General features: G+C 46.3%; 1 protein-coding gene and 1 long non-coding RNA gene across 3 annotated transcripts; one reads left to right on the top strand and one right to left on the bottom strand.

The window, feature by feature from the left end:
* The first annotated feature begins 3 nt into the window (after positions 1-3).
* On the top strand, positions 4-13,699 carry LOC117804185. The gene is made up of 2 exons (XR_004628524.1): positions 4-176; positions 12,410-13,699. It is a non-coding gene; the product is annotated as an uncharacterized LOC117804185 (long non-coding RNA).
* MEFV (MEFV innate immuity regulator, pyrin) lies at positions 2,872-15,536 on the bottom strand. Of its 2 annotated transcripts, XM_011231920.3 has the most exons (10): positions 15,186-15,535; positions 12,302-13,114; positions 10,333-10,688; positions 9,826-9,921; positions 6,804-7,034; positions 6,400-6,422; positions 4,696-4,811; positions 4,485-4,517; positions 4,101-4,133; positions 2,872-3,935 (listed from the first exon to the last, which is right to left on the bottom strand). In XM_011231920.3, the coding sequence occupies exons 1-10, from the start codon at positions 15,460-15,462 to the stop codon at positions 3,382-3,384; spliced, it is 2,532 nt and encodes an 843-aa protein (XP_011230222.2). In that variant the 5' UTR covers positions 15,463-15,535; the 3' UTR covers positions 2,872-3,381. The 2 variants fall into 2 exon arrangements, with proteins under 2 accessions (XP_011230222.2, XP_011230223.2); XM_011231921.3 differs by lacking the exon at positions 9,826-9,921 and having other exon boundaries at positions 15,186-15,536.
* Between the last annotated feature and the right edge of the window lie 24 nt (positions 15,537-15,560).

Here is a 15,560-nt window from a genome sequence, read left to right as displayed (position 1 = left end):
CCCGCTCGGAGCGGGCAGGCTGCGCTTGAGAAGGCGATGCTCGAGGACGACATGCAAAGCTCTCAGCGCCAGAGGGAGAACGGGCTGGCGGCAACCGCTGTTTCTGCGGCTCGGTCTGGGAGACTGAAAGCAGGACGCTGGCTCCAACCCTCCGCGACGGGCTGGCTCCTCTCCAGGTACTGGGGGTGTGGCTCCATGGCCTGCTGGGAAATGTAGTTCGGCTCCAAACAGGCAATGGGAGGCCGTCCGGCGAGGCGGTTGGGGCAGGACAGTCTCCACCCCCACCCCCCCACCCCCCGCCTGGGGCTCGACAGGTAGTGGGCTGCCTCTAGGACAGGAAGATCTGCGAGAGTCTGCGGCTGTTTCCGCCGCAGCATCCAGGGTGCGTCGAAGGACCGCTGAGGCGGTGAGTGGGTGGCGGGTCAAGGTCTATGCCTGGTTCTGGGTCCTGTCACAGCTGTCTTTTCCGGTAGGGGCGGCCCATAGGTCAGAACCGAGCGACCCTCCCCTTCCCCGCTTGCCAGCTTCTAGCTCGCGGTCTGAACGGGAGATCTTGTTTTCTTAGAAATGCTAGTGATCCTTCTCCAGTCGCCGTCGTTTCCGTCCTCAGCTTCTCAGGGAGTCCTAACCGCCCTTTCTTCCTGCGTTGTTCCCGTACTCGGTTCATTCCCCAGTGAGGCACTGATCAGGGTTGTGATAACCCCGGGGCAGGGATTGCTTTATTCCTGTATGTGACGCCAGCCTCTAGCTGGATGACCAAAGTAAAAGCATAAATGGATGTTTTTTCCTTAACGCTAACTATAGGTGACTCATATAGCCATGGTTTAAAATATGTTACAGACTAGTGTCAAAACTATATGTTACCAAAAGTTTTTCTAAAAACAAAGGATACTTTTTCAGACATCAAAAACCAAAACAAAGCAAACAATAACAAAAACTCCTGCAATCAAAGCAGTATGGTTTGAACTGGAAGTAAATAAATAGAACAGTAGAAAAGAATAGTAAGTGCCGAAGTTGATCTGAACGTATGTGGACCTGTATGAAAGGATAGCGTTTCAACTTAGTGTAAAATAGATGGTGCTAGCAAAAATTGTCTATTCTTCTGGAAAGAAAGACTCGTGTCCTTATATACAAAAAAAATGGAATTTAATAACCAATAAAAGAACACAAAAGACGATTAATTTAATGTCGGGGCACCTGGGTGATTCAGTCCGTTTAAACATCTGCCTTCAGCTCAGATCATGATCTCAGGGTCCTGGGATCAAGTCCTGGCATCAAGCTCCCTGCTCCGTAGGGAGTCTGCTTCTCCCTCTGCCCCTCCCAACCCCCCCCCCCAATGCACGCGCGCTCTCTCGCAAAAATCTTTAAAAAAAACAAAACCCGATGAGTGGCTAAACAACATTTAGTATATCCATATAATGGATTATTATTCAGCAATAAAAAAATGAATGAGTAATAATACATGCTGCAACGTGAATGGACCTCGAAAACATTTTGCCAAGTGAAAGAAGTCAGTCATAGAAGACCACATACTGTATGATTCTGCTTGCATGAAATGTTCAGAATAGGCAAATCCATAGAGACAAAAAGTAGGGTAGTCGTTGCCAGGGGGTGGAGGAAAGGGAGAGTGGCAAGTGACTGCCAATGGATGCAGGGCTTGTTTTGGGGGTGATGAAAATGTTCTGGATTTAGTGGTGGTGTTTGTACACATTGTGACTATACTAAAACCCACTTACCTATATACTTTAAAAGGGTGAATTTTATGTTTTGTGAATTATATCTCAATTAAAAAAAACACCAGACAGGGAAATTTTTCATCATACAAATACAAATGTTTAGTATCTAAAATATTTTTGAGAGATGCCTGAGTGGCTCGGTAAGTTAAGTGTCTGCCTTTGGCTTAGATCATGATCTCAGGGTCCTGGAATTGAGTCCTGAATCAGGGTCCTTGCTCAGCGGGAAGCCTGCTTCTCCCTCTGCCTGCTGCTCCCCCTGCTTGTACTCTCTCTCTGACAAATAAATAAAATTTAAAAAAATAATAAAATATTTTTGAAGAAATACTAGAAACAACTAAGTTCAATATCTAGATTCCACATAGCAAGTAATCAAAGAAGCTGTGCTGTTTCTGTAGAATGAAACAAAAGGTAGAAGTCCACATGGAAAAGTCACAGCCTTACTAACAGATAATGAAATAAATTAAAACATAGGTAAAACCCCATTATATCTCTATTGAATGAGCAAAAAATTTTAAAGGAGAAATGTTGCTTTGGGCATGAAACATCATTTAATCTTTCTGAAGGATTGTATGGCCAACTGTAGCAAGTGTTATCACATAGTTCACATTCTGGAGCCATTTTAGGAGTAACAGAAGAAAAAAATATGTGTATGGGGAGGTGGTGGAATACAGGAAGCCATTCATGGACAGGTTATAGCAAGGGAGAATTGGGAACGGCTAAACAAATAGAGCACATGAACTCTGTCAGAGTATGGATTATGTGCATAGAACAAAGCTCCATGGAGAAACCAGGGCCACAATCGTGGAGAAGCCGAGTCTAGTCTAGGCTCTAGTGTGAGGATGGAAAGATGAGTTGGAGTGGGAGGGGTTTGGAGTCTAATCTTCATTTGAGTCTTTTTTTCCCTTTACATCCTTTCTCTTTACATCTCTTTAAATGCGGGATGATAGAGGGGATATCTGTGAACTAGAACAGATTTCCAGATGCAGATCAGGACAGACTTTTTAAAAAATCTGACAGTTGGAATATGTGTCAAATGTTTTCCCACTATACAGCTCCATCTTTTTCATGGTGTTCAGTAGGGAAATGGGATCTCACAATGATTGACTAAGTGATGACAAATTGAGTGCAAACTGAGTGCAATTATGACCAAGTTTTCTAACTGATTTATTTATGAGGCTTAGCCAATACTCTTAAGATCCATAATTCATTAATCCAGGTACAAAAATATAACAATCCAGTCTGCTTGTTCTATTTCTCAGCTTTCCAAGTCTTCAAGAAAGAGGAGGATAGAATTAGGGGACACATCCTTGCCACAGAATTCTGAGGGAGGATGAGGGTGAGATCTCTGCCTTAGGGGCATCTTAGGTGCAATTCATACAAGGATTTATTAAGCAACAGCCATGTACTTCTTCCTCTGAGGTGTCATCAGTACATGTGTTCTCTTCACCCTTAGTTTACCAGTATTTGTGTACACAGCTTATTTCTGCTACTGTTCCATGGGCTCTTTGGGCACAGGTACTCTTCTCTTATTTGTTATATTACCCACCACAGCTGGAACCCGGTAAGCATTCAGTAATGACAGTTGAGTGTACAGATTCAAGATACAAGGCTGGGAGCCAGAAGAGGGATGCAAAGTGTTGGGCATTCAGGGAGACCCCTGGTCACCCACTGGACAGATGGTCAGAGGATCCATGTTCTTCCCTCCATCATGTGTTCCAGGGCTGAACATAGGCTTAAGGGGCCCAGAAGAAGAGAAGCTGCTGAATGTGTAGATGAGAGATTTGTATGTTACATTGTAAAAGGAAATGTCTCCAGCCTGGTAGTCCAGGAAGATGCCCACACGTCTGGGGGGTTCCCTTATCTGCAAGCGTGTTGGGGGAATGGTGGATACCTGGTACTCATTCCGCTTCATCATCATCACTACCCAGTAGCCATTGTTGGGTGACAGAGTCATGCTCCCTTTCCTGCTCGCAGATGCCTTGCAGATGCCCAGGATCCACCCTGTCTTTTTTCCCACCTCCACTTCCCAGTAATGGCGGCCAGAGAGGAAGCTTTGAAGGCCGAGGGCGATGGTGCAACTATCAAATCTTCCTGGATTGTCAGGCAGACGATCACACTTGTTTCCAAGTCTCACGCTCTTCAGGTTATTAGAGAAGATGAGGTTGGGGTGGGCAGTTTCTGCATCCAGAGTCACATCAACTGCAGAAAGAATTAGAATAACTAGCTCAGGGTCCATGGGATGTGGACCCACAGGGTTCTCCCCACCTCCAGGAAACATGGGTAGGAGCATTCTGCTGGAACGCACTGGAGGTCAGCACAGGGACCCAGCAGGTGAAGTCCACTTGCCTTAGTCTGGGCACTTACCGGCATATGCCTGAGCGCAAATCAGTTCTGGAACTACGAGAAAAAGAAGATGGGGGCAAAAAACCTGAGTATCCAAATTCAGAGAGGCTAAGTGTACCCTGGTCACCACAACAAGGAAAGACAAGGACCCCTGCCCTGGCTCCGGACCTTGCTTCCTCTGCTTGGATTAGCCCCATTACTCCTAGAACCTAGACCCTAGCCTGCCTTAAAGACTGTGGTCTGATGAGCTGACCCAGCCAACAAATCCAGCACAGAGCCTATGAAGGCTTTCTTCTGGGTTTGTTACACGTGTTTTTCTCTCTTCTAAATAATGCCCAGAAATCAATAGCATAGGGGATATCACAGTAACCCCTGACAAGTACGTTCTGCTATTACCATACTCACCATTGAAGGTGTCCGTTTCTGAACGCAGCTTTTCTAAAAGAAGAAAGAGAGCTTGAGTTAAGTGCCCCAGCTAGGGACAGATCAGGAAGAGGCTGAAGGCAGTGTCAGAAAGGCCATGGGAGATGGAGAAGGGATGCCAGAGGGGTGTGGGCTACATGGACATCAAGGAGGACGTGAGCAGGTGCCTCCCCTTTCCCCCAAGCCCACCTACCCAAGAAGGACTTCATGCGCTTCTCCGCAAACTCCGATTTCTGGTAGATCCAGTGGATCTTTTTTTCCACATCTGAAGGAATATCCCATGGCTTAGGAACAGCCACTATCTTGACCCTAGAGACAAAAGACTTGGCCAGAGAGGGCTGGTGCATGGGAGTAGCCCAAGTTCCCGTGAGGTGGAAGTAAGGTGCAGCGTCCACAGGGGACACCCAGCCCACTTGGGCTTGGCAAAGAAAGTCTTCCTTGGACTCCGAGTTTTAAATTACTCTTTCTCAGCTTTGGCCACAGATTGGCATCACCTAGGGAGTTTTAAAAACCACTGATATCAAAACCACAGTGAGTTTTTATAATGGCCTTAAAAAGGTGCTGATATTTAAATGCTCAGCCCAGAATTACCTATGTCAAATTAATTATACTTCTTTAGTCCTTTTCTGTTGAAATAAAAATGATAATAAATAAGAAAAAAACACAATGAGATATGACTCACTAGGATGGTTATTATTATTTTGAAAAAATCAAAATGACAGGTGTTAGCAAGGATGTGGAAAAATAGGGACCCTTGTGCATTGGTGGTAGGAACGTAAGATGGTACTGACACTGTGGGAAATAGTATAGTGATTCCTCAAAACACTAAACATAGAACTACCATATGACACATCAGTTCCACGTCTTGGTATATGCCCAAAAGAATAGAAAGCAGAGACTCAAACAGATATATGTACAGCAATATTCATAGCAGCAGCATTCACAATACCCAAAAGGTGGAAACAACCCAAGTGTCCATTGATGGATGAAAGGATGAACAAATTGTGGTCTGTGCATACAGTGGAATATTACTCAGCCTTACAAAGGGGTGAAATTCTGACACATTCTGCGATGTGGATGAACCTTGAAGACATTATGCTAAGTGAAATAAGCCAGACGCAAAAGCACAAATACTGTATGATTCCACTTATATGAAACAGTTAGAGTAGTCAGATTCATGAAGATGGAATGTAGAATGGTGGTTGCCAGGGGCTGGGGGAGGGGGCAATAGGGAGTTAGGTTTTAATAGTATGGAGTTTCCATTTGGGAGAATGAAAAGTGCTGCAGACAATGGTGGCGTTGGTTGCACAATAATATAAATGTACTTAATGCCACAGAACTGCACATTTAAAAATGGTTAGAGTGGTAAGTTTCATTTTATATGTATTTTACCACCCAAAAAAGAAAAAAAATTATGCTAGGATCATGCTCTTGAAGATTGGAATTTAATTTGTGTGCCAGGGCCTGGATGTCAGGATTTTGTAAAGCTCCTGGAGTAATTATAATGTCCAGCCTCCTCTCTTCCCTCCCCTTCCTTCCCCTGTTTGGGCTTAGCATCACCACTCCTAGAAAGTGCTTCCCTCCCCGAGACCATAAGCACTTGTGGCGGGAGGCACTTCTGCAGGAACAGTTTGCATGAGGCAAATTGCAATCTTAGGAACCATCATTAGCACGATAGGCTGTGTTTGTTCTTTTCAGTCTTCAGCCCATGCTCTCTCTCCTGATCACACTCCCATTTTCCCTACACAAATCCAGAAAGGCCTTAGGAAGCTTCAGGAGATGGGAGGAGCCCAGGAGGAGTCATAGACTCGGGGTTGGGAGCATCTCCCTCCTAGGGATGCCTCCCCCACTGCTTCCTGCAGGATACCCAAGGGAACACGAGGGGACCTCTCGGTACCTGTGCAGGGTGACTCCGATGTCCTAGGAGAGAAAAGAGGGAAGCTCTCCATTACCAGTCTCCTAGGGGCTGCACTGACTCCTGGTCTTTCCCCTTGGGCTCACAGCCCTGGGGTGTCAGCAAAACTGGGGTACCTCTCCCCCATTCTAATTTTTATTACCCGAGTGGTAGCCTGGTCGGGCTTGCAACAGAACTGCACCCAAACCCTGTTTTTCTCTTCTGGGAGGTGGCAGGGGATCCCTTGTAAGCTGGGCCACGCTGGACTCCTGAGGGCTCATCAAAGGGGTCTGGGCACAAGACCTTTGTCTTGTACTGACTTGGGCAGAGCTAATGGCAGTGCTGGAAGCCCATGTCATCCTACTGGGCACAGTGGGAAGGGGAAAGCCAGGCCCAGCCACACTTACCTTCATAAGCTCCCATTCCGGCTGGCACTGCTTGGCCTCCAACTCCCCAATCAGCTTGTCAAGAAGGGCAATGTCTCTGGACACATGGGTGTTATATTTCTCCCCAACCTGGCCAATGGTCTTGCTCAGATCCTCTAGCGAGGCCACAAAGAGCTTCTCTTGCTGCTCCAGAAGATGGTACAGCTGCTCCAACTGGTGCCGGAGTGTCTGCTTCTGGGTTTCAATTTGTTTCTGGGGAACAGAAAGGTGTAGGGGTCTGTGCAGTGTGTTGGATGTGTGTGCCCAGGGAATCCCTAGAAGCCCGCCTCCTGGAGGTGGATAAGAGGCTGGATCCCTCAGCTTCTTGGAGGACTGGATTTTAGAGAAGGAGACAAAATGGGCCAGAACCTTCCAGAACAGACTGAGGGTGGCAGGGGCCGGCTCTTGTAAAATGCCCTAAAATCTAGTATTCTGGGTTGATTTGTATCCCCTCCAAAATTTATGTTAAAGTCCTAACCTCTGGTATCTAAAGAATATGATCTTATTTGGAAATTGTATCATTGCCGATGTAATTAGTTAAGATGAGGTCATACCGGAGTGGGCCACTGGCGTGGGGAAGTTGGAACACAGACACAGGGAGAACACTATGTGAAGAAACAGAAGGAAAAGATGACCTCTACCAGCTGAGGGGAGCGGCCTGGAAGATGTCTGTCCTTCACGGCCCTCAGAAGGAACCAGTTCTGCCGACACCTTGACAGCGGACTTCTGGCCTACAGAACTGTGAGGGAATACATTTCTGTGGTTTAAGCCACTCAGTCTGTGCTACTCTGTTACGGTGGCCACAGGACCCTGAGATATCTGCTATCATCTGTTTCCTTCCTTGAAAGCCAGTGTGAGGATGATATATGCCTGGGATTGTCAATGGACAAGGTTATGACCACCGCAGTGTCCAGGAAGGAGACTTCTCTCGACTCTCCACCAGGGTGCTGGCATGTAAGGTGCTCCGCGTGGCTCTGAATGAAGGCAGTCCGTGTGTTTATGTGACTGTAAGTGAGCTCGACTTCCACTACCGCTGCATGTAGGGCAGCCGTCTGGCCATGTTCTAGCAAGAGTTTCTGTGGAAAGGTGAACTGGCTGTAGGGAACATTCTTCCTCCATGCAGGGAGAACCCCCTTTGAATCTTCTAAGACTGGACTTAAGAAGTCTCATCATTTTGAGCTCTTTAGTCTTTTTGAATCAAAAATGTTTCCTCACCCCTTGTTGTTGAGGGTGCTAACATTGGCTTTTTTTCCTTAAAGAGGACAGGTCAGTTGTCATGTTCAATGGCCTATATTCTAAAATTATCTGATAATCTTGCTCATGATTAATTTCAGATTAAGCATCTTAGACAAGAATACCATATTCTTAATGCTCTAGGCTCCCTAGCACATCCCATGGGGAGGCAAAGAGTGTCCAGTTTGTCCATCACCATTGTTGTGATACAGAGATCAGTCACTTGGTTGAGGAGGGGTTTGCCTCATCTCTCCAGTGTAAGTATATATTATTTACTTTATAATTATTAAGTAATTGGAGGAGTGGTACTTTGAGAGGATGTCAATATCCTGTTCTCTTACAATCTTCTGCTAAAATTTTTAGTATCTGTTGATGATCTCTGTTGGTGTTCATTGATTTATTGGTGTTTGTATAGTGGAAAATTTCGTTTTTGAGGTTTTTAAGAAGTTTTTATTTATTTATTTATTTAAGTAATCTCTGCACCCATAGCAGGGCTGCAACTCACAACCCTGAGATCAAGAGTCCTACACTCTCTTACTGAGCCAGCCAGGCACCCCATAACCGTTCGTCCATACTTGTTTTAGCTGGCATTGTGCCGTAAAAAAGAGTTTCCCCTCCCCCTTTCATATGATTAAAAAATTATATATATTTTTTGACTATTGAGAGGAGGAAGAGCGGAAGCCTTGAAAACAGCATCACCTTTCCATGGGGGCTCATGTCACTGTGAGTGTCTTAAGGGAAGACCAGACCTTCTTGTCCCCCTGAGTTTCCGTGTGGCCCAGGCTTCTGCCTCACCGTCATGGTGGGGAGCGTCCCTGACCTCTGTTTCACCCACAAGTTCCAAGCCACCCGGTATTATAGGGAAGGCGTTTTCTTTTCTTCTTTTTTAGAAAGAGAGAGCGAGAAGGCGAGCTGGTCAGTGGGGGGCGGGGAGGGGTGAGGCGACCAGGGGAAGGAAGGGCAGAGGGAGAGGGGGGCTCGATCTCACGACCCTGAGATCATGACCTGAGCTGAAATCAAGTCAGACTCTTAATTGACTGAGCCACCCAGGCACCCTACAAAGGGGTTTTCTTTTACTACACTTTATGAGTTTCCCAAAAATTAGACACCTAGGCCAATGCCATGCCCACCCCCATTCCTGCCCTTTGTTATCTTTGCCTGTTTCCCATTGTGGTGTGGGAGATGGGATCCAGCCAACAGAAATGGGTCAGACAAATTAAGGCTCTTTGGGGTAGTTGAATTTGCTTGCAGAGAGAATGGAAGCAACTTATGTGTCCTAGGTTCAACAGAGGAAGGCCAACAAGTGTATTTATTGAAATCTGTGGCATCACAAAATGATAGTTTTGTAAAGAAAATGTCTAACCATTTGAATTTTAAAAATCCATGCGGTTTAAAAAAAACAAAATGGACAATTACAAAAATGATACAAAGGAGTATTTAAAATAGAGAAGTCTCTCTTCCCATTTCCTCAATCCCATCCCTCAGTGACAGCCACTGGTGTTAATTTTTCTAGACCATTTTGTAGTGAATATGAGAAAGCACAGGCCCCTTGGAGATTCCCCTCCCTGCTGGGAGTGGGTGTCCCTCTCCAGGGACAAGCTCCTATTACCTCCCTTCCCCCCCAAGAGCAGGTGATTCTAAATAGGTGATCAGTTCTGCTTCCCTGTGAACTGAACATAATTTGGGGACCCTTGCTCACTTTTGGTCCCCTCCCTCCTTTTGCAGGGGTGAACTCAGGCAAGGGTTGGCCACAGAACACCCCTGGCCTTACCAGGAAGTTTGCAGTCTTCTTATCCCCCTGAGATCTCTGCTCTTCCCCAGATTTTCTCAACTCCTTCAGATGCTCCAGCTGCTTTTGAATTTGCTCCTGGAAAAGGGGCACTTGTTGAAGCCTAAACTCAGCCTCTGCTATCTTTAGTTGGTGCCAGCTCTAGAGGGAAAACTCTGCTTTAGGGAGTAAAGCTGAGGGTGCTGCAGCCAAGAGCACAGGGAGGGCCCAGGAAAGGGGAAAAATGAATCCATCACACCAACGGAAGCAGATCCAAGAGGGGGTGAGAGAGAGATTCTTAATGACATGTGGGCACCTGGATTCAGCCATACCTGAAGCTCGTGCCCTTGGATCTCAGCTGCATGAACCAGTAAATTCCCTCTTTGCTGGTTTGGTTTGTATTGTGTTTTTGCCACTTAACAGCCCAAGAATGCTGACTAATGCACCAACATCCCAGGGTTGGGAAATAAAGTAGCCCTGACTCCCCACCCCACCCCCAAGAAGCCCTACCTTGTATTCCAGGGCAGCCTCCTCAATGGGGCGTACCCAGTGGCCTTGATGTTCCTGAGTCAGCCTGCAGATGAGGCAGATAGGCTCCCTGTGGTCCTCACAGAAGAGCAGCTGGACCTGCTTCATGTGTCTCTCACACTGTGGCAGGGACTTGGGGCTCAAGTTAGCTATTTGCAGACCTTCGTGCTGCTTGTTGTCTTCCGGGTTATTTACTTGGAGTGAGGCCAGGCTCAGGAAGCTGCTGCGTTTGCGTATGCCTGAGGTCTTGGGATCCCTAGAAGCAACGGAGTATCTGCAGGAATCGTCTCCTTCCTGGGCACGGCAAAGGGGTAACACAGCCCCATCCTGTGGCTTCCCTGGGGACATGGCAGTGGAAAAATTTCCTGAGTGACAAACGCAAAATGTCCCGAAGGGGTGCTGCAAAGCGCAGCAGAGAGAGAGAGAGAGCCCATGCCTGGTACACACAAGTTCCTGGTTAGACTGTTGCCACTTCTAACTTGTCCTTCCCTGACTTCGCTCCAGCAAGGCAGCAAACCACCCAGCGGAAGTGAGGGCAAAGGGCTAGATCTCATGACAGTCCTGAGACTTGAATTCCTGGGTATTTATCCTAAAGAAAAGCCTTTTGTTATAAATTCTATGCCTTCCTCCCACACTTTACAGATCTAGCAGGTGACATAAAGGCAGTGAGACGTTCTGACCAGTGTTTGCTTTGCCACTTAAAACCACCCAGGCGGCTCATGACTCGAGTGGGAGCCCTCTGGGGACAGTGATTCACTCATAGCCTGACCCCTTGCAGAGTCCCTAGCACATGATAAGGATTTGAGAAGTCTGTGTTAAATGAAAGAACTAAAGGGACCTCTCCTCACATCCAGGTTCAGGAAGAATTAAATGAAAGTAAGGAAAGGGACTTGATTTTATATGGCTGAAGGGTATAATGCACCATGATGACAAACAGCTATGACTAGCTGTGCCCCAAGACCTTAGCACACCCTCATAAAGCGGAATGACAGGAGGTACAGTCAGAAACACACTCAATGCATTAGTCCCCTCCCACCACCTCTCACAAGGTTCCAGGAATTCATATCACATCTGTAAGTGAGACTGTGGGAGGCCCCTTTAGTAACCATTCTCCCCTCCTTCCCTAATGATAGAATTGATTGCTGCCCATCAATTGATGGCTGCTTCCCTGCCCCCCCCCCAAAAAAAACCCATTTCTTGCAGTTAGGTGTGGCTACTTGACTACATTCTGGCCAAAGGGATATAAATGAAGGCATCCTGAACAGCTTCTAGAAACTTCTGGAAACTTTCCCTAAGCAATACTCTTCTCCCTTGTCCTTCCATCGTGCTGCTTGGAATGAGGATGCCACCCCCTGAGACCATGAGTTTGAGAGCAAACTTTGTGGAGCAGAAAAACAGCAGGAGCCTGGTTCCTGGCCCATGGAGTACCACATCTGTTCTGGACCTTCTGTGTTGTTTATGTGAAGGAGAAACAAACTTCTGTCTTGTTTCAGTTAGCATTATTTTGGCATTTCTGTGATCCACAACCCAACATAATCCCAATTTCTGCCTCCTAAGTAGATGAGATTTAGGATTTTAGCCAACAGCTCTCCTCCCTGCCCAGAGAGGTGAATGGCAGAATCTCAGCCCCATGACATACTGCCATGGGGTCATTGTGAGAAGCGGGTATTTTTCCCTAGTCTTTTCCAGATGCTCACGCTGGTGTCTGTGACTTCTGTGGAATTCTAAAGGATTTCAGAGTGTCTAAGAACTTGAACTTCGATGTAACATTTTATGAAGATGTGCATACGTACATTTTTTTCAGGATTCACAGCCTACCTCAGATCCCAGGGGGCACCCAGGGATCTGGTGACATAAATACAGTGGGGATAAAAGGTTTGTGAGGGAAGACCTACACAGGTCACCATTCCTAAGGATGCCAGGTTTTCTGAGTTTTGGGGTCCTTTCTTACCTGAAGAAGGAGAGACTTCTGGACCTGAAGGCTGATGGAGCTCACTGCCTACCACCTCCTTCAAGGTCTCAGAGGGTTCTCGATCCTCAATTCCATTTTTTTTTGAAGGTCCTGTAGATTCTGGATGCTCCCAGGTTGTCTGGAGACCAGACGACGATACATTGGAAAGTGTGTTCCTGAATACTCCCCCCTTCAAGATCATGGAATGTTCTGGATTCCTGGAGCCTTTCTCTGGAGCCACAGTAGCACCTATATCCAGTGTGGCCACTTCACTGGGGGTGGCTGCTGAGTCTGGATGATCACTTCTCATTTTTTCTTGACTCAGAAGAGTTTCTGGATTGGGGAGTTCTCTCTCTCTCGAAATGGTAAAATCAAGACTTCTGGGTCGCTGCTGCCCAGAGATCCTGGATTTGACTCTTTGGGACCCAGTAGGAGATTCAGAGGCATGTTCTTGGAGACTTCCTGCAGAGCTGGAATTCCTGCGTAGCTTGCCACTGGGACTCCCCTTCTCCCCCTGTTGCTTGCCATAAAGTGGGCTTCTCCTGGAGGACAGAGTCATGCTCCTGGCCCCTGGCTTGCCCTGCATATCCTGGTCCTCAGAGGTCGTCTGATCTCTCCGTTTGCCCTGAGGCTTCTTCTGGGGCCCCCTTCCAGCCTCATACTGGCTGGATGGTCGGCTGATGGCCCCATCACCACTTTGCCGCTGCCTCTCACCTTCCAGGCCGTCTGGTATCCTCAGGCCCTTGGGCTTATTCTCCCCAGAAGAACAAGACATTGCTGAACTGTCTGTGCCACTTTCTTGTATCAGATACTCTGCAAAGACAAAAGAATGCAAAGGCATGAAATTGTGCAGTGCTCAGGGCCAGGGGTTGGGAGAGAAGGGAAAATCCTCTCAGTGTGTGATTATAGGTGTATAAAACTCACAAAATCTATCAATAAAGAATTAAGGTATTTGGCACAAAAATTTGAAAACAGACTTTGAAGGACAATTAAAACTTCAGAAACTAATTTACTTCTGTTTTATTCTTTGGTTTCACGACATGAAGAAAATCCTAACACACAGGTAAGTAAGTGGAAATGGTGATTTTTGTTTTAAACAACTTGCTTGGAAGTTTCAGGATACAGTTTCATGAGACAGAAATGACAGGAAAGTCTTAATTCCAGGGTCTACATAAAAAGGAGCTCAAGTACAGCACAAACTATCACGCTGCTGGCCACTAGAATTTCAGAATTTTGTTAATGACACATTTTAATATGAATTTGTTGGTTTTGTAAATTAGAAAAATTAATAAAATTTAGATTAAGTATTTGTTAACATTCTAAAGAATCCCTAAAGTATGTTCCTTGGATGTAACTTGAAAACCACTACTCTAATAAAGAAATGAAGAAATCCTGTAATCAGCACTTTAATTTTTGGTAGAAGCAGCTCTTATTAAAATTGCTTCGGGACGCCGGGGTGGCACAGCGGTTAAGCGTCTGCCTTCGGCTCAGGGCGTGATCCCGGTGATCTGGGATCGAGCCCCACATCAGGCTCCTCCGCTGGGAACCTGTTTCTTCCTCTCCCACTCCCCCTGCTTGTGTTCCCTCTCTCGCTGACTGTCTCTATCTCTGTCGAATAAATAAATAAAAAATCTTTAAAAAAAATAAAATAAAATTGCTTCAGAGTTGTTTAAAACACTTTGCTGTTGCAAACACTTTGCTTCCTAGGAAAATGTAAGTTCCCCAAACTGACTCAAGAACTAATGGGAAAGCCCTAAAGATGCTAATAACCAGGTTTTATTTTTTTAAAAGATTTTATTTATTTATTTGACAGAGATAGAGACAGCCAGCGAGAGAGGGAACACAAGCAGGGGGAGTGGGAGAGGAAGAAGCAGGCTCCCAGCAGAGGAGCCTGATGTGGGGCTCGATCCCAGAACGCCTGGATCACGCCCTGAGCCGAAGGTAGATGCTTAACGACTGAGCCACCCAGGAGCCCCTAATAACCAGGTTTTAAAACATGAAAAGGTAACTTAAAAACTCTGCTCATCAAATTACACTGGACTCAGATTATGGTTTAGTCCTATCAGTCTTTCAGAGAGCGGAGAACTTTTATGTTATTTAAACATTCTACTTCAGAAGAACACATGGAAAGCATTTCTAATGTGTCCTTAAAGCCTAGAAGTAGAAGAAATACTCAAACACTAACCAATACTTTTTAAGCCCATTACATATTTGCTGCCTCTCATCTCAAAAAAAAAAAAAAGTCTGAAAGCAAAAATCCAGTAGGCCACATTTGTTGATCACAGTGTGATGAAATCAGAAAGTTACAGCAAAACAGGAATAGAAGAACAAGGAGGAGAAGAAGGAAGAAAAACAAGGAAAGAGAAAAGATGAAAGGAAGGAAAAGAATTGAGAATTTTAGAATACCTTTGTGGAATGTGTCAAAGAAGAACTCAAAACTGAAAATAGGAGGATTTCAATGTGAAGGTTACCTGTCGACCCTGCTGGTATGGTCAGTTAGCAAACCTTTTTTTTCTCTCCTGAAGATAGTGGTCTGTACATAGTGGTTAATCACAAGGAAGTACGGCCCTTCTAAGATCAGGCATCTAGCTCCTGCCTCTCCTGATTCTGCCCGGCAGTGAGAATCTCAGCCTCCCCGCCCCCCTCACCCCACCCTGTTTTAAAGCCATTGGGACCCTTAGCTGTACTAACCCAGCTCCAAAGACCTAAGCAGCAGAAAGGACTTCATGGGCCAGAGTCACTGGGGTCACAGTAGTCCTGGGACTCCTAACCCCGAGTCACAACACATTGGTCTAAACACAAGTTCCCTCTTGCACCTTCTGCCCCACCCCGTGAATAGCCAGCAGTCACACTGGGAGAGGAATGGGGCATGGGGCCTGCTTACCTGGGCCAATCGCCCTGACAAGCTCCTCTGCCAGGAGGTTCTGGTTGATGGCCCTCAGGACTTGTAGGGTCAGCTTCACAGCGTACTCCTCCCCATAGGAGGTGATCATCAGAGAAGCCAGCTTCACTGGCTTGGCATTCTGGAGCTGGCCCCGGGGGATCCGGAAGTGATCCCTCTCCAGGCTGGTGTTCTGCAGCTTAAACTTGAACTTCTCAAAGTCATCGGACACCAGCTCCTCCAGGGAATCCAGCAGATGGTCACGGGGGGTCTTGATCATGGTGTTGACCAGGAGAGGCCAGAGATAGTTGTCTGAAACAGGCTCTGCTCTGGAACCCAGAAGGTGGGTAAAAAGAAGCCTCTTGTGAAATAGCGGAA

This window comes from Ailuropoda melanoleuca, chromosome 10 (genome assembly GCF_002007445.2).
Source record: "Ailuropoda melanoleuca isolate Jingjing chromosome 10, ASM200744v2, whole genome shotgun sequence".
Lineage (NCBI taxonomy): Eukaryota > Metazoa > Chordata > Mammalia > Carnivora > Ursidae > Ailuropoda > Ailuropoda melanoleuca.
Note: the sequence above shows the minus strand (reverse complement) of the source record. Positions and strands in the feature narration are given on the sequence as shown.

Excerpts from the sequence above, each read along its gene's own strand:
- MEFV (XM_011231920.3), bottom strand. The coding sequence starts at position 15,462 with ATGATCAAGACCCCCCGTGACCATCTGCTGGATTCCCTGGAGGAGCTG. Across the intron at positions 6,423-6,803 it reads CGGAATGGGAGCTTATGAAG|GACATCGGAGTCACCCTGCA; the intron begins GTAAGTGTGGCT and ends TTTCTCTCCTAG. Across the intron at positions 4,812-6,399 it reads ATCGGAGTCACCCTGCACAG|GGTCAAGATAGTGGCTGTTC; the intron begins GTACCGAGAGGT and ends TTTTGTCTCTAG.